This window comes from Anomaloglossus baeobatrachus, chromosome 2 (genome assembly GCF_048569485.1).
Source record: "Anomaloglossus baeobatrachus isolate aAnoBae1 chromosome 2, aAnoBae1.hap1, whole genome shotgun sequence".
NCBI classification, from domain to species: Eukaryota; Metazoa; Chordata; class Amphibia; order Anura; family Aromobatidae; genus Anomaloglossus; species Anomaloglossus baeobatrachus.
The window spans coordinates 654,143,750-654,165,534 of NC_134354.1; the positions used below are offsets into that span (position 1 = coordinate 654,143,750).

Below are 21,785 nucleotides of genomic sequence, written 5' to 3' on the forward strand. Positions count from 1 at the left end.
TCTGACCCTATGAAGTGACTATTATGTCAATACAGTGCTTACTCTGGATCTAACCGTATTTTGGAAGATTGATATATAAAAAAAATCTTAAAATTATCATCCTGTGAATAATATCCAGTAAAGATGTCTCTGGTAATCCATCTGTGTGTTTGTGATATTTTAACTTTGTATTATTAAGGCCTTCATATAGGGTAGCAGCACTGAGAAGCATTCAGTGTAGAGTCAGAAGTGCCAGTCCTCGTTGAGCGCCACTATGTTATTTGAATTAGGGTGCCAACCTCCGTGGCCAGGAAGGGAGACAATAGGGAATTCGCCCGGGGCCCTTCCTGTGACTTAATATATGCGTCAAGCAACCTGGTTTTAATTTACACTTTACAGTGGAACCTTACTTAACGAGAACAATCCGTTCTGGGACTGTGCTTGTTAATCAAGTTACTCGTTCAGCAGAGCAAGATTTCCCATAGGAAATCATTGCAATGCAGACGATTCGTTCCACAACGTGTTAAATGTCCCATCCTGGTCCCCTATTCTATCATTCCACACATGCACAAACACACACAAACACGTACAAACACACACAAACTCACACAAACACACAAGCACGCATGCAAACGCACATATTATATGCTCATCTTACCTTCCGTTCCATCGCCGGTTTCCTGGGACTTGCTGTTCTCCGAGGAGGTTGGAACTTCCTCTGCCAGAGCGCTGATGTCAAAGGCAGAGCCGCTTGCCTCTGATTGGCCAGCGCGCTGCCTTTGAGTAGCGGTGACAGGAACCAGGAAGTTCCTGCTTCATTGCTATGGATGCCGATGCCTGGAGTGGAGTGGAGCGGCGCACTACAGGACACAGGAGACCGGCGATGAAACGGAAGTGTGAGGAAAATCCTGGGATATGAAGAGGAATTATGATTTCCAGTCATAATCGCTCTCATCACTCCATGGCAGTGCCCCTCCCTTCTTGGTCTCAGATGTCCACCATCTGGCAAGGTGTCACATCCTAGCAACACATCCCATGGCCATCTCCTGTGATATGGAGATTAGATGACCTGGGAACAGTGGACACAGGATGCCCCCCCTGCCGTGACCCTGTCACACGAGTTTGTATCTCATTATAAGGCTATGGAAGTATCCAGACAGAACGACTCCTGTAAAATATGGTTAATATCTCGCAAGCCATATTTCCCATAAAAATGGCAGGCATAAAAATGGTGTCTCCGCATGCGGATGATGCTGGCACACCCTTTTTATGGGAGTAAGACCTGGGGAAATACCCCAGGCGTGATATCAGCCAATGGGGAACTGGTAGACGGGTCATGAGTCCTCTCGTTCTGCAGCAAAATTCATAACTGTCACAATGAGAGCATTGGCGTCTGCCTACGACGTTCCCAGGCCAAGTTATGGCCCATATCCCCTGTTGTGGATATTATCCATAACTGAAGCCAGGGGTGGAGCAGTGCTCCTTCTGAGGTCACAAAGGTAGGAGGGGACCTGGATTTGCCCAGGTTGATAACCCCAATTCGGCCATTTTCCAGTGTTCTTTTGCTCGGGGGTCTGGTCAGGGAAGACCTGTGAGGGAGATCCTGGAAACCTGGTCCACAGCGCCCCCCTGTGGCCAGACGCACAAGGTAACTGCTCGAACTGTGTATGCCTGTTTGTAAACCATGCTTTGATTGTAACTGTACTCTGACCTATGTATATTCTGTAGATCCCCTATTGTATATATTGTAGTTTCTAGTGTGGCTTAGGCCGATTAAATTATATAATTAATCTTGGGCTGTTCTGTTATCTCGATCTTGAACCCCACGCCTGTGTGTTCGGCTAATAGTTACCGTAAATCGGTTGGTGGTAGCGAGTGTGTGCCAAGGATCATTGTGGGGCGGCCAGTGAGAGGCGAGGAGGTTCTTATATATTTCGTCCGCGGAGGTCGGTGGAATATATACCCTGCTCTCACCGGGGACCCTTCAATCATTGGCACAGGAGAATAGCGGCCTCCTTGCTTATTTTCGGGCAATTCCATAATTGGCCTGACTATAAGAGGGGTGCTAGAGAGCGCATCACGTGCTCTGTCTGTCGGTCAGGAGGTATAAAGAAGGGGTGACCCCCCACTTGTTACCCCCCAATCGTGACATTGGTGGCCAGCACGGGGGATTTCTGAGTGACCCCCCCGGTGGTTCGTTACATATTGGTGGCATAGCGGTGGGATCGAGATAATAGTGTGTGTGAGTGTGAGACCCATACTCCCAGACACTAAAGACTGCCTGCAGCAGCTGTGGCTGCTGGGGTCTTCAGACCAGACCAACACTAGAGTGTCAGAGTGCAGATACAGTGGAGTGTGTGGAGGCATCAGGTGTCAGTTCTGTGTCAATGACCAAAGTCTGCAAGAATGGCTGATGGCACCAGGAGCAGAGCTATGCAACTGGTCAATGCGAAGGCAGGAGCCGAAGAGGTAGAGGACGGTGCTGTGGACAACAATGAGGAGGTTGACCACGAGTCCTCCAGGAGCCCGACGCCAGAGAACCGTTCTGCAGAGGACAGCGCACAACCTGGCAATTATGGACACGATGAGGAGGAGCTCACCCAAGGGTCCTCAACGAGCCAGATGCCAGTCCTCCACTCTGCAATGGACAGTGAATCACCAGGCTCCGCAGCGGGCCGCAGATCACCACGTGCCAGTCCACCGAGCCTGGGAGGCTCGGATAGCCTTCTTCAAATGGCTATGGCCCTACTCCAGGCTGGAGACCGGGAGGGTTACAAGGAACTCCTGGCAGAGCGCAGGGCAGAGCGCAGGGCAACGTGTGAGGCTGAGGCTGCGGAGCGGCAGGCAGCGCGTGAAGCTGCGGAGCGGCAAGCAGTGCGTGAAGAGCGACGGCAACAGGCAGAGCGTGACCACCAGCTGCAGCTAGCTCAGCTTCGGCCCTCATCAGCCACACGTGACCTTCAAGACACCAAACTTCCAAAGGTCCGTGTTGAGGACTTCCCAGTGCTGGAGAAGGATGGAGACTTGGACTCTTTCCTGACTGCTTTTGAATGGACTTGCCTGCAGCACCATCTGGACAAGGACCAGTGGGCCAAATACCTGACCCCCCGTTTAAGGGGTAAGGCCCTGGATATCCTTGGGGACTTGCCTGCTGAGACAGATCAGGGCTACGACACCATCAAGCGGGCCCTGATCCAACAGTACAACCTCACTCCGGAGTCCTACCGCAAGAAGTTACGGACCCTGCAGAAGGGACCAAAGGACTCCTGGGCTGACCACCGGCGGGCACTTGCCCGAGCTGCCGACCACTGGACCCAAGGCCTGCAGCTTTCCACCGGACCGGAGATCCTGGACTTGTTCATCACGGAGCAACTTTTGTGGAACTGCCCTGAGGATCTCCGTCAGTTCATCCGAGACCAGAAGCCAAAGGGGTCCACGGCTACAGCTGCCCTGGCCGATGACTACACCAACAATCGGGCTCCTGAGGCCAGGAGAGCGGCCACCAGCAGCACCTGGAGAGGGGGTAAGATGAATTCTGCGACTGCCCCACCTGCCCCTAGACTGTAGGGGGTGTCCCCCTCAACTCCCCTCTCCAGGCCCGTGGCAGAACCAAGATGGTGCCACCAGTGCAACCAACCTGGACACTTCAAGGCCATGTGCCCTCAGCGTCCCAAGGCCCCGGCCCCGTCCCCGTCCCAAGGGCCGCCCAAGGTGTATTGTGTGGGTGGGGGTGGTGGTAGGTCCCTGAACAGCTTCCAACCTGTCACCGTCGGCCGGTCTACAACCAAAGGACTGCGAGACAGCGCCTCGGAGGTGACTCTGGTGCGGCCTGAGATGGTGTCCCCCCAAGACTTGGTACCTGGAAAAACCCTCGCTGTCTCCGGAATTGGAGGCATTGACCCGGCGCTGCCCATCGCCAGCGTTTATATGGACTGGGGCGCAGGATGAGGGGTGAGGGAGGTGGGGGTAACTGATCGGATCCCCGCAAACGTGCTACTTGGGGCAGATAACCTCCCAGTTTGGGCCCCCCCAAGGGCTGAACCTTCAGCCAGTACTGACATGCCTCCGGACAATGTTAATGTGTTATCTATGAATGATGTAAGGGAGGAGGGAGTGAACTCTGATTTTTCTGCTTGCACAGACACCATAGACACACACATAGCTGCAGCTGTGACAGGAGGGGAGGGGGTTGGAGAAAGGTGTGACAATGCCTCTACAAGTGATCAGCCAGTGAGCTGGGATCTGTTGCCCGCTGCAGGAATAAGCAGAGAGCAGGGTGCTGCAGGGGGAGAACCAGTGTGTGGGGTGGGGCTACCACAGCAAATGTGGGGTCCCCAGAGATTTCACAGCGGGGTTCTGTTGCTGCAGGGGGGGAACAGGCAGGTGAGATTGGGGCCGGTCCAGGAGCGGAAGGGCTCCCAGGTAAGATCTTGGTGCATGGCTCCCCCACAACCGGGGTGTCAGGAAGCCAGGTAGGTCTGCCTGAACCAGCAACTTGGTCAGGAACGGAGGAGGAGCAGGCAAGACCCACGGTCGCAGCGGCTGTGGCCGCTGTCACCCGCAGTGGGAGTGCTGGAAGCCAAGGGGCCTCCAGGAGGTCCGATAGCTCTTCCCCTTCTGACCAAGTGGCAGCCGAGTCAGGCGGAGGCCAGGACACAGGTCCCGGGGTACTGACCGAAGATGTGACAGTCTCGTCGATTCTGGCCACATCTAGTCAGGGGTTTCAGGCAGCGTTAGAAGCTGACGACAGCCTGAAAGCTCTTAAGGAGCAGGCGGCACAGCCTCACTCGGACTCTGACCCGGAGCGAGTGGTCTGGGACCAAGGACGGCTGTACCGGGTCACGGTCCAGCAGGGTTCACCGGAGGCGTGGCCCAGGGAGCGACAGTTGGTGGTACCCCATCCGTTCCGGACGGAGTTGTTGCGGATCGCACATGAGATTCCGATGGCCGGACACCTAGGGATCGCTAAGACCAAGGTCAGGTTAAACCAGCATTTCTACTGGCCAAAAATGGGGGCCGATGTGGCTGCCTACTGCCGTTCGTGTGAAACCTGTCAGAGAGTGGGGAAGGCGGGGCCACACCCCAAAGCCCCACTGGTATCTCTGCCCATCATAGATGAGCCTTTCAGGAGGGTGGCTATGGATCTGGTCGGCTCGCTGGCCATCCCCAGCAGCTCCGGGAAACGCTTCATACTGACGGTAGTGGACTATGCCACCCGGTACCCTGAAGCAGTGGCCTTGTCGTCTATTCGGGCTGACAAGGCGGCCACCGCATTGCTGGAGATTTTCTCCCGAGTGGGTTTTCCCCAGGAAATGCTCACTGACCGGGGGACCCAATTCATGTCACAGCTGATGGAGGCCCTCTGTAAGCAAGTCCAGGTGCGACATCTGGTGGCCAGCCCGTACCATCCTCAGACTAATGGCCTGTGCGAGCGGTTCAATGGCACCTTAAAGCAGATGCTTAAGATGTTGGTCGACTCCCACGGGCGTGACTGGGAGCGGTATCTCCCACACCTGTTATTTGCTTACCGGGAGGTCCCACAGGCCTCAATGGGATTCTCACCGTTTGAGCTCCTGTACGGGCGACGTGTGCGGGGCCCCCTGGCTCTGGTGAAAGAGGCTTGGGAAGGGGATTTGGCCACCCCTGGAGTGTCGGTTATCGAGTATGTCATGCGCTTCCGGGACAAAATGCAGGCCTTGACGCAACTGGTACTAGACAATATGGCTCAAGCCCAGGCCGATCAGAAGCGTTGGTACGACCAGAACGCTTGTGAGAGGACCTACCAAGTGGGTCAAAAGGTGTGGGTACTGGTCCTCGTACCACAGGACAAGCTTCAGGCAGCCTGGGAAGACCCATACCTCATATACCAGCAACTCAACCCTGTAACGTACCTGGTCACCCTGGACCCTGCCCGTGGAAGGCGGAAGCCCTTCCATGTGAACATGATGAAGGCACATCATGAGCGGGAGGCGTGTGCGCTCCCCGTGTGCAACCTCCCCGAGGAGGGAGAAGCGGAAACCCTCTTGGATATGCTAGCCCAGGTTAGGGCAGGTGGGTCCATTGAGGATGTGGAGGTTGGCCACCAGCTCTTTGAGGACCAACGGTCCCAGCTGTGGGCCACCCTACACCCCTTCCGGGGGTTGTTTACCAACCAGCCCGGAAGGACTGACTTGGCTGTCCATCACGTGGACACTTGGGATCATCCCCCGATCCGGCGTTCAGCATATCGGGTCTCCCTGGAGGTGCAGCAACACATGCGCCAGGAGATTGACGAGATGCTGAAGCTGGGGGTGATCCAGGCATCCAACAGCGCTTGGGCCTCGCCTGTAGTCCTCGTCCCTAAGAAGGACCGAACCACTCGGTTCTGTGTGGACTACAGGGGGCTCAATGCTGTCACGGTCGCCGATGCGTACCCAATGCCACGCATCGATGACCTGCTCGATCAGTTGGCCGGGGCTCAGTACCTGACCATCATGGATCTGAGCCGGGGATATTGGCAGATCCCCCTGACTCGCAAGGCCAGGGAACGCTCTGCCTTTATTACCCCATTTGGACTGTACGAGTCCACGGTGATGCCATTCGGGATGAGGAATGCCCCTGCCACTTTCCAGCGGATGGTCAACACCCTGCTCAAGGGACTTGAAGGGTACGCGGCCGCATACCTGGATGACATTGCCGTCTTCAGTCCCACCTGGGAAGATCACCTAGAGCATCTAGCACAGGTGCTCAGGCGGATCCACCAGGCAGGTTTGACCATCAAGCCGGGAAAGTGTCAGCTGGCCATGAGCGAGGTCCAGTACCTCGGTCACCGGGTAGGCGGGAGAACTCTGAAGCCCGAGCCTGAGAAAGTAGAGGCCATCGCATCCTGGCCCACCCCCAGGACCAAGAAGCAGGTGATGTCCTTCTTGGGGACCGCTGGGTACTATAGGAGGTTTGTTCCACGCTATAGTAGCCTGGCAAAGCCCTTGACGGACCTCACCAAGAAGAAGCTGCCCTCTGCAGTCGATTGGACAATGGACTGCGAGACAGCCTTCCGGGCCCTAAAGGACGCCCTGTCCAGCCCGCCCGTGCTACAGGCAGCCGACTTCACGCGGCCGTTTGTAGTACAGACCGACGCCAGTGAGTTCGGCCTCGGTGCGGTGCTCAGCCAGGTGGACTCTGCGAGTCAAGAGCACCCAGTCTTGTACCTGAGCAGGAAGCTGTTACCAAGGGAAGTGGCCTATTCCACGATGGAAAAGGAATGCCTAGCCATAGTGTGGGCTCTGCAGCGTCTGCAACCCTATCTATACGGGCGCCACTTCATCGTGGAGACGGACCACAATCCCCTCAGCTGCTTACACACTGTCTCTGGGACGAATGGCAGGTTGTTGCGATGGAGCCTGGCGCTCCAGCAATACAACTTCACCATTCGCCACAAAAGGGGACGTGACCACGGTAACGCAGACGGGCTGTCCCGACAAGGAGAGGTCGCGGACGGGCGCATGGGGGAACACCGGAGTGTGCTGTCCCCTAGCGCCCTCAAAAGGGGGGAGGTGTGAGGAAAATCCTGGGATATGAAGAGGAATTATGATTTCCAGTCATAATCGCTCTCATCACTCCATGGCAGTGCCCCTCCCTTCTTGGTCTCAGATGTCCACCATCTGGGAAGGTGTCACATCCTAGCAACACATCCCATGGCCATCTCCTGTGATATTGAAATTAGATGACCTGGGAACAGTGGACACAGGATGCCCCCCCTGCCGTGACCCTGTAACAAGAGTTTGTATCTCATTATAAAGCTATGGAAGTATCCAGACAGAACGACTCCAGTAAAATATGGTTAATATCTCGCAAGCCATATTTCCCATAAAAATGGCAGGCATAAAAATGGTGCCTCCGCATGCGGATGATGCTGGCACACCCTTTTTATGGGAGTAAGACCTGGGGAAATACCCCAGGCGTGATATCAGCCAATGGGGAACTGGTAGACGGGTCATGAGTCCTCTCGTTCTGCAGCTAAATTCATAACTGTCACAATGAGAGCATTGGCGTCTGCCTACGACGTTCCCAGGCCAAGTTATGGCCCATATCCCCTGTTGTGGATATTATCCATAACTGAAGCCAGGGGTGGAGCAGTGCTCCTTCTGAGGTCACAAAGGTAGGAGGGGACCTGGATTTGCCCAGGTTGATAACCCCAATTCGGCCATTTTCCAGTGTTCTTTTGCTCGGGGGTCTGGTCAGGGAAGACCTGTGAGGGAGATCCTGGAAACCTGGTCCATGGCGCCCCCCTGTGGCCAGACGCACAAGGTAACTGCTCGAACTGTGTATGCCTGTTTGTAAACCATGCTTTGATTGTAACTGTACTCTGACATATGTATATTCTGTAGATCCCCTATTGTATATATTGTAGTTTCTAGTGTGGCTTAGGCCGATTAAATTATATAATTAATCTTGGGCTGTTCTGTTATCTCGATCTTGAACCCCACGCCTGTGTGTTCGGCTAATAGTTACCGTAAATCGGTTGGTGGTAGCGAGTGTGTGCCAAGGATCATTGTGGGGCGGCCAGTGAGAGGCGAGGAGGTACTTATATATTTCGTCCGCGGAGGTCGGTGGAATATATACCCTGCTCTCACCGGGGACCCTTCAATCATCGGCACAGGAGAATAGCGGCCTCCTTGCTTATTTTCGGGCAATTCCATAATTGGCCTGACTATAAGAGGGGTGCTAGAGAGCGCGTCACGTGCTCTGTCTGTCGGTCGGAAGGGATAAAGGAGGGGTGACCCCCCACTTGTTACCCCCCGATCGTGACATTGGTGGCCAGCACGGGGGATTTCTGAGTGACCCCCCGGTGGTTCGTGACAGGAAGGTACACATATTATATGCTCACCTTACCTTCCGTTCCACCGCCGGCCTCATGGTACTTGTAGTTCGCCGCGAGGACGTCGCGATGTACCCGGGAACTACAAGAACCATGAGGCCGGTGGTGGAACGGAAGGTAAGGTGAGCATAATACTGTATGTGTGTGCATGTGTGTGTGTTTGTGTGTGTTTGTGCGTACATGTGTGTGTTTGTGTGGACTGCAAGTGCGGGTCAGAGCGTGGTGGATGTATGAAACCGGAGGTGTGTGCAGTGAAAATTTTGCTCGTCCAGCAAAGCTTTCTCATTAAGTGGGTTACACATTTACAGAAAGCTTTGCTTGTTAAGCAAAATTCTCGTTAAGTGGGTTACTCGTTAAGCGAGGTTCCACTGTATATTGGTTCATTAATAAAGTTTATTGTTTTATGGGGGGTTTTCTACTCGGTGTTTTTCTGTACAATACCCCTTGAGACATTTTCGTAGGTTTCTGGTGACTGCAGAGGCCAAGTCATCTGGCTTAGCACCCCATCACTCTCTTTCTTAGTCAAATAGCCCTTACACAGCCTGCAGGTGTGTTTTGGGTCATTGTCCTGTTGAAAAATAAATGATGGTCCAACTAAACGCAAACCGGATGGAATAACACGCCGCTGCAAGATGCTGTGGTAGCCATGCTGGTTCAGCATGCCTTCAATTTTGAATAAATCCCCAACAGTGTCACCAACAAAGCACCCCCACACATCACACCTCCTCCTCCATGCTTCACGGTGGAAACCAGGCATGTAGAGTCCATCCGTTCACCTTTTCTGCGTTGCACAAAGACACGGTGGTTGGATCCAAAGATCTCAAATTTGGACTCATCATACCAAAGCACAGATTTCCACTGGTCTAATGTCCATTCCTTGTGTTCTTTAGCCCAAACAAGTCTCTTCTGCTTGTTGCCTGTCCTTAGCAGTGGTTTCCTAGCAGCTATTTTACCATGATGGCCTGCTGCACAAAGTCCCCTCTTAACAGTTGTTCTAGAGATGTGCCTGCTGCTAGAACTCTGTGTGGCATTGACCTGGTCTCTAATCTGAGCTGCTGTTAACCTGCGATTTCTGAGGCTGGGGACTCGGATAAACTTATCCTCTGCAGCAGAGGTGACTCCTGCTCTTCCTTTCCTGGGGCGGTCCTCATGTGAGCCAGTTTCTTTGTAGCGTTTGATGGTTTTTGCCACTGCACTTGGGGACACTTTCAAAGTTTTCCCAATTTTCCGGACTGACTGACCTTTATTTCTGAAAGTAATGATGGCCACTCATTTTTCTTTACTTAGCTGCTTTTTTCTTGCCATAATACAAATTCTGACAGTCTATTCAGTAGGACTATCAGCTGTGTATCCACCAGACTTCTGCACAACACAACTGATGGTCCCAACCCCATCTATAAGGCAAGAAATCCCACTTATTAAACCTCTGAGGGCACATCTGTGAAGTGAAAACCATTTCTGGTGACTACCTCTTGAAGCTGATCAAGAGAATACCAAGAGTGTGCAAAGCAGTAATTAAAACAAAAGGTGGCTACTTTGAAGAACCTAGAATATGACATATTTTCAGTTGTTTCACACTTTTTTGTTAAGTATTTCATTCCACATGTGTTAATTCATAGTTTTCATGCCTGTAATGTGAATCTACAATTTTCAGAGTCATGAAAATAAAGAAAACTCTTTGAATGAGGTGTGTCCAAACTTTTGGTCTGTACTATATATATATATTTATATACAGTACAGACTAAAAGTTTGGTTTGCGTTTTGTTGGACCATCAATTATTTTTCAATAGGACAATGACCCCAATTACACCTCCAGGCTGTGTAAGGGCTATTTGACTAAGAAGGAGAGTGATGGGGTGCTACGACAGATGAACTGGCCTCCACAGTCACCAGACCTGAACCCAATCGAGATGGTTTTGGGTGAGCTGGACCACAGAGTGAAGGCAAAAGGGCCAACAAGTGCTAAGCATCTCTGGGAACTCCTTTAAGACTGTTGGAAGACCATTTCCGGTAACTACCTCTTGAAGCTAATCAAGAGAATGCCAAGAGTGTGCAAAGCAGTAATCAAAGCAAAAGGTGGCCACTTTGAAGAACCTAGAATATAAGACATATTTTCAGTTGTTTCACACTTTTTTTGTTAAGTATTTCATTCCACATGTGTTAATTTATAGTTTTAATGCCTTCAATGTGAATCTACAATTTTCAGAGTCATGAAAATAAAGAAAACTCTTTGAATGAGAAGGTGTGTCCAAATTTTTGGTCTGTACTGTAAATATATATATATATATATATATATACACACTGTATATATATATTTTATGAGTCGAAACAATCAAACAATATTGTTTCTGTATTATATAGAAGGATAAAATCACTTCCACTTCCATTAAAACCTAATATTAACGTATTAGGTGAGTACATACTGGAAATACAGGTTTAGTCAGAATCAGAAATTTGCACAGAGCTTCTTCCTTTGAAATCTACCCTAGTGTGAAAATTAGATTGTGGGCCATACAAAAGCGGCATAATAAAGAAAGGATAATGAAGCATTTCTCACCGAAGACTATCGGAGAAGGATTCCACTCCATATTTTGACATGCAGTATGCCCCACCACAGATGGTAAATCTACCTGCGATGCTTGCAACATTCACTACACGTCCACGAGCTCTTCGAATCAAAGGCAGCATCTTAAGAGTGACATCTACAACACCCAATAGATTCACATTCAGGAGTTTTGAAAAGTCTTCTTTAGAAAGCCATTCATTTGGGGCAGTTGGCACGGAAACACCGGCATTGTTTATCACTCCCCAGAGACCTAAGATAAGAAATAAGAAGATGGATAGAGGAAAATGTCACATATTGAAGCATATTTATGAAATGTGTCTAAGTTCTCACTGTCTATTACATAATCCCACTAAACACATTATGTGACTGTTGACTGAATAATGGCTCAGCCGATCTACTGATTGGTAAAAATCTTGGCCAGATGTCCACGTTCTGGCCTGTAACTTTTGGTGGCTTATTTTTTTACATATTTATATCCCAATGCACATATAAAATTTATCTAAAAGTAAGAAATAGTGTACTACGAACTCAATTTTTTTGTTAATGCCAACATTTTTAAGTTTTTGTTCTTTCCTCCTAACTGTTTTATTTCTCCATCTTCATGGCCATGTGAGGGCTTGTTTTTTTTGTGGGATGAATTAAAGTGTTGAATTAAACCAATTATTTTATCATTTCCGTACTGGAAAAATCGGGAAAAAAATCCAAACGTGAAATGGACAAAAAAAATAATTCTTGGGACTTCATTGTTACGGCAGTCATTGTGCAGTAACAATTACCTGGTAACATAATTCTCCGGTCACTATAAATTAAGAAAGCCATGGAACCCATAGGGTGTAGGGGCGACATGACAGCCCGGAGGGTAGGGAGTTGATGGGGTTAAACAGTGTTGGTTCGTTTAGGAATGAGGAAAAGAAGGTGATTGGTTAGGGGGTGGAGTGTGGTGGAAGTAAAGGAGGGAGCTTTATGGTGTATATAATAGGAGGTGGGAGTCAATTACCTCCTTTTGCACTTTCCTGGATGACAGCTTGGACGGGCTGGGGAACCTCCATCATGACATCCAGCCTGATGGATCCGAACATCGCAGATCTGCAGCTTGGACGGGCTGGGGAACCTCCATCATGATGTCCTGAGGAATCCTCGGATCTGGTCAGCATGGCGGTGCAGGGCGTCTCCTCGGCACCTTCCCCTCCCCCCCCTCTTTGCTGCAGTGCTGGCAGTTTCAGGACTCGCCGGGGTCTTTTGGGGAAGGTGGGGGTGAGGAGGACAACGTGAGAGCCCCCACTCCCGTGGGGACCCTCCGCAGCTGGGCGGGCGGCGGTAGCCTGCTGCGCCCACTCTGGCTGTCGGGAGGAATCTCCTGCAGGGCCGCGACGGCCGAAAAGGGGGCGTGTCCAGCCCGGGGGCCTACTTCCGGTGTGAGGCCTCAGCCTGGATTTTTGAGCGATGCGGCCGATGGACAACACCCCCCTTCCCTCCGCGGGGGGGCCGGAGGACGGCTGCCTGCAGGGTCACCTCACCTGTGTGGCTGGATTATCGGGACCGGAGGACTGGGCGCAGCAGGCGGCGGCGAGGAGGAGACAGGAGGCGCCTGCAAGGTCACCTCACCTGTGTGGCTGGATCATCTGGACCAGAGGACTGGGCGCAGCAGGTGGCGACAAGGAGGAGACAGGAGGCCTGCTGTCTATCCTGGAGCAGGCATTGGGACAAGGGTGCAGCTCTCATCAGAAGTGGCTTCCCCCAGGAGGGGAGCGCCCAGCATTGTGGAGGTGACAATCGGCCCAAACAGGGCATGTGGACACGGTGCTCCTGGCGTCAGGGGGTGAACCCAGCATTAGGTGCCTGCAGCTTGAGGGACTGTCTCGGGATCAGCAACAGACGACTGGCGAAAAGGACGGTGACGGCTGATCTGAGGGCGTCCTCTGGAGGCAGCCTGGCGCGGTAATCAATTTAAGTTTCAGCCTTTTTGTAGTGGTGGAGTGACAGACGCTGTAGTGGAGTAGTGTCTGGAGATATGGGTAGCAGCTGGGGGGGTTTGGAGCATGTGGTTAGTTCATAGGTCGGTTGGTGCCGTGGTCCCCGGGGGGGTGTGGGTTCATGTTCTGGAGGCCAGGGGCAGAGTTACGGACGGGGTGGTCTCATGGCAGCGGGGCCGTGAGGGTGCAGGTGGCGTCAGGTCCGGTGGTTACAGTTGCAGGTTGGGGATGGCGAGGTTCGGCGTTTACCGCAGTTTAGGTCTTGTGAGACTTGGTTAAGGGGGCTGATGATTGCGGCACATGTGAGCGGGTGAGACGGCGCAGTTATTGAAGGTTTGCTGGGGTGTTTCATTATTAATCTTCTGATGCATGGTGGTTCTTATTGGATGAATTATGGTGGGTCAGGTAAAGGGGCGGGGGGTCCCGCGGTACGGTGTGTGCGAGGAGTTTTCAGGGGTTTTTTGTGAGTGATGTGTAGGTGCAGGGCCCCGGTATGGCGCGAGGGTTGCTGTGGATAAGTGAATAAAGGAGAGCGGAAATGTAGGAGAAGGTGAAGTGTTGGTTGCTGTAATGGGTTTATAGGTTTGCAACCGCATCAATGGTAACATGGGGTTAATTTGTGGCTAGTCAGCATGTTATCCCATTGTGGAGGTTGGTGCTGGGAGGAATGTTGAGTACAGCGTGACTGAATTGGTGTTAATGTAGGTGCTGGGCAGCTTTGGGCTGCTGTGGGTGAACTCGGCTAATCAGCAATGGTGGGCTGCGGACGGAATAATGGAGTTCTTCGGACAGCCGTGATTACGGGTGGGGACTATGCGAGTTATGGTTTGGACTAGAGGATTGGGTACTTGTGGTGCATAGAGTGTAAGTCGGATAGCTTGGGGCCATCTGGTATTATTGGGTGTTTTGCATGGGTGGACTCCTGGCATCTGTGGGCTGGTGGAGTCTATTTTATATTCATATACAATTTAAAAAAAAAAAAAAAGGAATTCTTGGCCCGGTGGTAGGTATGGGCATCTGGGTAAGGGTTTGCTTAGGGAGTCGTGGTGCTCCAGTCTCACGGCACGAAGGTATTTGGTTTGAAGGTGCAGTTGTGCGTTACGGGAAAATAGTGGTACGCCCCTCGGTGGTCGGCTTTGAGCGGATACTATGGTGTGGCCAAGGTTTTAATTTATCTTGTGGTGTAATATGAGAGCTCAAAGGGGGTTGCGTGTCACAAGGTTTTTCCTTGAGATCGAAAGGCCCGGACATGGTGTTTGGTAAAGTTGCGTCTCCTGATGCCCATAGTTGCATATGGAGTCAATCGGGCCAGTGGTGTGGCTGCAATTTTCCGGTGGGCATTGTAGTACAGGGAGCTTGTCGTGGTCCGGTTTGCGGAGGCAAGCGGACTATGCATTATGGTTGTAGGTGTTGTTGGGGACCTTGGGATCGAAGGTAATGCTTCAATATCTTTGCCTCAGTAAGGGGTACAGGGCGATGATTGCGGTTGTTTTGTTTTTTGAGGCCATATTAATTTTGGGGTAGAGCGTAGTTCCGTTAGGCCGTGTGGGCCTCGTTGAAATTAAGTGGGCCTGACTTCGGATGAAGAAGGTCCATTAGTGTGGTAGTTGAGTATGTGGGAAGATTTGGGGATTTTCTGGGGAAGACAGCTCAAGCCTCTGTTGTTGTCAGAGGGTGTGATGGCGGAATAAATTGGTCAGGGGAGACCGGTAGTGATATTTGGCTCTGGGAAAGCTGCAAGGTCAGCTGTAGGGAAAATTTCAAGGCTATGGATTGCAGTCGTTTTACAGCGGGGTTTCACTTTAGCGGTTTCCTGGGAGAACTAGGTTTGGGGTGCGAAGTGACCCAGTATCATAAGCAGTGTGAGTGTCATCCTGTTGTTGTATTTCAACCCCAGTGGTGGTTTAATTCAGCTGGAGACAGGAGGAGGACTGACTGTACAGGGTGACTGTACAGTGGTTCTTTGGTCGGTACTGGGGAGGACGATGGTACAGTCGGTACTGCATTTAATTGGTTATAATAAGGCCAGCGCGGCATGGTGTGGATTCCGGTATAGTTTTGGAGCTTGTGGCATGGTGGGCCTGAGTGGCCGTCAGAGGGACCCGGTGGCTCCTGCCACTAAGGATCAGGGGAGTGCGGTGCAGTAAGGTGGACTGGGTACGCTGGCTGGTGCATATATTGGATGCTCAGAGTTTAAGTGATGGATGGAAAGGTTTTAATGGTTGGTTTGGCTTGCAAGTTGGGGGAGCAAGCGTTGGGTGTGTGGGGGTCCAGGCCACGCAAGGTGTCACGTGGCCTGTTCTGTGGCGGGGGTAGGTCTGGTCCAAAGGCGGTTTAACGGATAATGTTGTTTGATTGGAGAGTCACTTGTAGGATATAGTGGCTCCGGTTACAAGGATCTTGCAGGCATGGGTCCTGCAAGGTGGGGGGTATTGATCCGTAGGTGATTCATACCTCATCTCCGGCCCGTTGTGTGTTGCGGCCAGGGATCATGTTTTGGTGGTGGAAGGTGGTTTCTGGACCGGGCCTACCCAGGGTTACGTATTGTATTACGTACTGTATTATTATTATTATGGTATTACCTATTGTTAAATGTTGGGGACACCCGTTGGACGGCGCCCCCTTGTGTTAGTGTGTAAACAATAGGCAATTAAGGGCTGCTGTGGCCATATTTTACCAAGTCGCAAGCAGTGTCCGTGTATTATTGATAACGGGTAAGGGTAATTTGGGAATAATAGAGGAATCAACGACCGGAAAATCCCTCCTGGAAATGTCAAGAAAGCCATGGAACCCATAGGGTGTAGGGGCAACATGACAGCCCGGAGGGTAGGGAGTTGATGGGGTTAAACAGTGTTGGTTCGTTTAGGAATGAGGAAAAGAAGGTGATTGGTTAGGGGGTGGAGTGTGGTGGAAGGAAAAGAGGGAGCTTTATGGTGTATATAATAGGAGGTGGGAGTCAATTACCTCCTTTTGCACTTCCTGGATGACAGCTTCTCACCCACCCTCCCTTCTATTGTGTATTGTTATTATTGGTGTGTTTATATGCATGGATAATTATTCAATTTTAAGAGCCATTACAACAAAAAAAAAAAAAAATGAGAAAAGAAAGGATTGGAGAAAGTGTCGTTTATAAAATAAAAAAAAAACAAGAAAAAAACAAAAACGAAAGAAAAGAGATTTCTTTGTGGATTGTGATGTATATTGTCATTTGGGATTCTTGTAAGTGGGTGAATAAGATGGGGGTAATGTGGGAATATATGTATATGTATATGAGGTGTATGATGTATATGTGTATGATCAGCATAAATAATGGGGATTATGTCCTTTGTCACAGCAGCGGGGGTAGGTCTGGTCCAGAGGAGCTCTAATTGTTACTGGTGTTTGGATGGAGAGCCACTGGGGAAGGTACAGTGGCTCCGGTTACTGGTGACCTGCAGGTACAAGGTTGTCTGCAGGGAGGAGGTATTGCTCCGTTGGTGATCAATGCCTTATATATGGGTCAGGGTTGTTGCCAAGGATTATATATTAAGGAGTTGATGGTTGCCAGGGAGTCACAGGTGGCTATAGTGCCCCAGGTGATAGGTAATTGAAAGTACGGGTGTTTTTGGTTTGGGTAAGGGTATTACTCCTTTGGTGACTTTTACCTCATTTAAATATGAGACCATTGTTATGGTCAGTGATCCATTTTGGTGAAATGGTAATCGCAGGAGGAGTCACTGGTTGGGGTCATGGTTCTGGATCCAAGTGCAGTGCAAGCACGTGGTTCTGCAAGGCATAGGGGTTTTGATCCGTAGGTGATTAATACCTCTTATCTCTGGGCTAGTTGCAGCTGGGGATGTTGTTGGATTAAAGTCGCTAACGGGCTTTAAGGTTTTTGAGGTCACAGTTACTGTCATTCACATGGGGGATTGATCCGTAGGTGATTGATGCCTCATATCTCTGGGCTGGAGGTTGCAGCCGGGGATAATATTGAGTTGGAGGTAAAGAGGAATGTAAGGTTTTGAGACACGGTTGATACTTGATGCTTCTTGGGGGGGTTTTAATCCGTAGGTGATTAATGCCCCCATCTCTGGGTCGGTGTGTTGCGGCCAGGGATCGTGTTTCTGACGGTTGTGTGATTGAAGGGTCACTTGTAGGATATAGTGGCTTTGGTTACAGGGATCTTGCAGGCTTGGGGTCCTGCAAGGTTGGGGTATTGATCCGTAGGTGATTAATGCCTCGTATCTCTGGGTCGGTGTGTTGCGGCCAGGGATCGTGTTTTCTGATGGTTTGTGTGATTGAAGAGTCACTTGCGGAATACAGTGGCTTTGGTTACAGGGATCTTGCAGGCATGGGGTCCTGCAAGGTTGGGGTATTGATCCGTAGGTGATTAATGCCTCGTATCTCTGGGTCGGTGTGTTGCGGCCAGGGATTGTATTCTGGTGGTGGAGTATGGCTTCTGGACCGGACTTATGGCGGGGGTAGGTCTGGTCCAAAGGCGGTTTAACGGATAATGTTGTTTGATTGGAGAGTCACTTGTAGGATATAGTTGCTCCGGTTACAAGGATCTTGCAGGCATGGGTCCTGCAAGGTGGGGGGTATTGATCCGTAGGTGATTCATACCTCATCTCCGGCCCGGTGTGTGTTGCAGCCAGGGATCATGTTTTGGTGGTGGAAGGTGGTTTCTGGACCGGGCCTACCCAGGGTTACGTATTGTATTACGTACTGTATTATTATTATTATGGTATTACCTATTGTTAAATGTTGGGGACGCTCGTTGGACGGCGCCCCCTTGTGTTAGTGTGTAAACAATAGGCAATAAAGGGCTGCTGTGGCCATATTTTACCAAGTCGCAAGCAGTGTCCGTGTATTATTGATACCGGGTAAGGGTAATTTGGGAATAATATAGGAATCAACGACCGGAAAATCCCTCCTGGAAATGTCATGGCTCTAGTAAACATTGTATAGTTTTTTCTTTAACTTGTTGAAAAAAATTGTAGAATTTTGTAAAAGAAATATGTTTGCTTATGTTGCCATTTTACGAGACCTGAAACATTCCCATTTTTTACTTCCATGGAGCTGTGTAAGGGCTTGTTTACGGCACAAGTTGACATTTTCAAACCCCCCATTTTGGGGAAGACAAAACACATTGATCACTTCTCATTGCATTTTTTTGGTGATGCTGTGGAGATCAAAAAAACTGTAATTCTGGTGATTAATTTTTTTCTCTTTATGCCATTTACAGATGAGGTTAATTAATGTAACTTTTTATGGAGCGGAGTTTTACAGACACATTGATACCATGTATGTTTATTTTTTAATTTTTAATATGTCTTTATTTTTAATGGGGTAAAAGTGGGTGATTTGAATTTTTATAATATTTTTTGTACTTTATTTTTAGTCACTTTAGGGGATTTGAACCTGCAGTCACCTGATTGCTTACACTATATATTAATATTGCAGTATATGATAAAAATCAAAGTCTCCCATGGAGGCCAGCTATATGCTGGTCTTCATGGGAGCTTCCATAATGGCAGTCACAGGGTCTTCAGCAGGTCCCTGGCTACCATAAGAACCCATTGACATTCAGTAATTGCATGGAGTAGGTCCCTGAACTGTGAGCATTATATACCGTTGTCAGAGATTGACTGCGGCAGTTTAGAGATTAGCAGCAGTCGGAGTGCAGTTTGACTTGTTACTTTTAGAGGCAGATGCTGATTGAATGAGGCTATGTGCGCACGTAGCGTTCTGCCCTGCAGAAATTTCTGCAGCAATTTGAACAGCACACGTGTGCTTCAAATTTCTGCAGAAAGAGTCTGTAATGAAAAAAAAAAAAAAGCCGATTTCCATGCGCTCTGAGTGCAGCCCCTCCCATAGACAGAGCGGGGGATGCATGCAGAGCACAGGAAAGAAGTGACATGTCACTTCTGAGAACACGCGCTTCAGGCAGCAGCCGAAGCGCTGCGCTCTAATACGCCACGTGCGCACGTCTCCTGCATAATCTTCATAGATTGTGCTGGGGACGCAGGACGCATGCAGTTATGCTGCGGTGCAGATCGTAGCGTAACTGCATGCAAAAACGCAATGTGCGCACATAGCCTTACAGTTAAGGCTGGTGCACACAACTGTATTTTCGGTCAGAGTGTTATTTAGTTAAAAAAAAATCACAATGTTATTCAAGTAGGCAGTGTAGATGAATGATTTTTTTTCCCTGACCGGTTCGGATTGTGAAAAAAATCACAGCATGCACAATTTTCCCCTGGAAATTAGATGAGACTCACCCATTAAAGTTTATGGCTGGGAGAAAAAAAAATCGCATGACACAATGTAGCATTTGATTTTTACGATTAAATTGCAATTCTGTAACAGGAAACGGTAAATGGTCCTGTAAAGGACTAATAACGGCAACCAAAAAAATCCAACAGATTGCAAACAACCAGCACATGGATGACAAGTGAGAAAAAAAATCATGCCACTTTTCTGGATAAAACTCTTAATGATTTCTTATACAGTCGTGTTAATATCTTTATTGTTTTCCAGCAATGATGAAAGCAAAGCTCCTGAGCAAACATCAAAGCAGAGGACTCAACATATGACCTAAATATACGTCATATGTGGGATGGAGTTAAAATTTGTGGCACAATTTGTGTAGCGTGCCTAAATTAATAATAGAAATGTGGCGAAAATTGTGGACAAAAAAGTGTAACAGGTTCATAAAATAAACATATAACAATCTAATATATAAAGCTGTGTGTGTGTGTGTGACGCCCTGGCAAAACCAGGGTGTCACAGAGCCTGCAAAAATCCAGCAAAATGCAGGCCATTCTCCTCCTTGGTAACCTGATCCCACACCAGTGCAGCAGGACAGACCCCCCCCCCCAGTGTAAGAGCTAAACAGAGCAGGAGGGGAGGGGCTGGAGCAGAGTGAGTTTGGAGTGTGAAGAGAGCAGACCAGGAGAGATAGCTCCTGGCTGCTATAAGGAAGGGAAGTGTGAGGAAGGGGCCCGAGGTGGCCGGGGCAGGGTAGTGGCCCGCCGGCATCCAGGGGTGACCCGGATCACTGCAGGGGGAGTGGGCTCCCCGTTCCTGACTGAGGAAGGCGAAAGAAGCGTCTGGCTGCAAAACAAGACCAGGTTCTTGCTGTACTGTGTGTGGGATCCCAAACACCCTCCGCACCGAAGGCTGCAGACACCGGCAATTTCTGGTTAATTCCTGACTGTGTGAATTTCCTTGAAAAGTGAACTGTGAGTAACAACATCCCCCGGTCCAACCGGGCACACAGCTCTCAGACGGTCTCCATCTCCTCCCTGCACCACCTCACCGGGGTCCCGGGACACCAACACCCTACCCGTGGAGGGAAATCACCACCTTGCTGCCCACCACCATCCCCGGGATCCATTTACCGGCAGCGGCGGTGCTCCGTTACCTCACCGCACACCACGGGTGGCGTCACAGACAATCTCCCTTACCTAATCCCCTTCTTACTGTGGAGCCTGGGATCACAGACCGAGTCACGCCACCGTGATATCCACAGAAGTGACCCCATGGCCCGGATCTGAGTACCCCTTTTCCCCGGGCGACACATTTGGCGTCACGAACAGGATTGAACCCCTCTACTTACCAGTATAAGTGCGCCTTGTGATCTCCGCTGGCAGTGTCCGGCCGAAAATTTTGAAGCGCCGCCATCTTGGCGCGAAAATCTCCAGCTCAAGCGTCTTCTCCGAGCAGGGAAGGCGCGAAAGCGAAGCCCTGCCCCCAACAAGCGGAAGTGCTGAAGAGAACCAAGGGGGGGCGGGTGTGTGTCTGCCTAATGTAGCCGAGGCTATAAAAGCAGGGACGCCAGGACTCTGCTACAAGTCTGGTTCCTGGAAGCAGTAGCCGCAACGCCGATGGCATCTTACCCGGCTCCAGCAGTCCGCCTGGCCGCAACAGTGATGACGTTGGCTCCGGCAGTCCGCCCGGCCGCAACGGTGATGGCGCCGGCCCCGGCAGTCCGCCCGGCCACAGCAGAGGCGACACCTGACCGGAAGTCTGCCCCAGATGTGGCGCCAGCCGCTCCCAGGTACCCCATCACGGCTGTGGAGCGGCCGGAGTGCACCTGCAGGGAGGAGGGGCAGGCCACTGAGCGATGGGGCCCTCGGCAGTTAGCGAGGCCGGTTGTAGCCGGCGCCGAGAGCATCCGAGTAGGCCTGGCTCCTGAGCAGGAGGCAGAGCATGGGACCCGTGCCCCGTACTGGGAGTGGCGGCAGCAGCAGTGGTAGCGGAGCATGGACGGTTACCCGCAAGTTTAAAGTTGACTGTTTTATGGACTGTCACCCCTGTTGAGCGTCCTCAAGTTCCCGGAGGAGGCCATCTGCACAGCAGGTGGGGGGGGTGGCAGGATAGTTAGAGTTTAAGAAAACGTACCTCCCGATGTGGGAAGATGTATAGT

At 50.7% G+C, this 21,785-nt stretch overlaps 1 protein-coding gene across 6 annotated transcripts in view; it reads right to left on the reverse strand.

Moving 5' to 3' along the window:
- Window positions 1-21,785, reverse strand: part of LOC142292008 (retinol dehydrogenase 7-like) — a 75,997-nt gene that overhangs the window by 14,626 nt on the left and 39,586 nt on the right. For all 6 annotated transcript variants that reach the window (XM_075337047.1, XM_075337044.1, XM_075337046.1 and 3 more), the window contains one exon: window positions 11,394-11,652. In XM_075337047.1, the coding sequence (XP_075193162.1) occupies window positions 11,394-11,652 (259 nt within the window). The remainder of the gene's footprint in view (window positions 1-11,393; window positions 11,653-21,785) is intronic.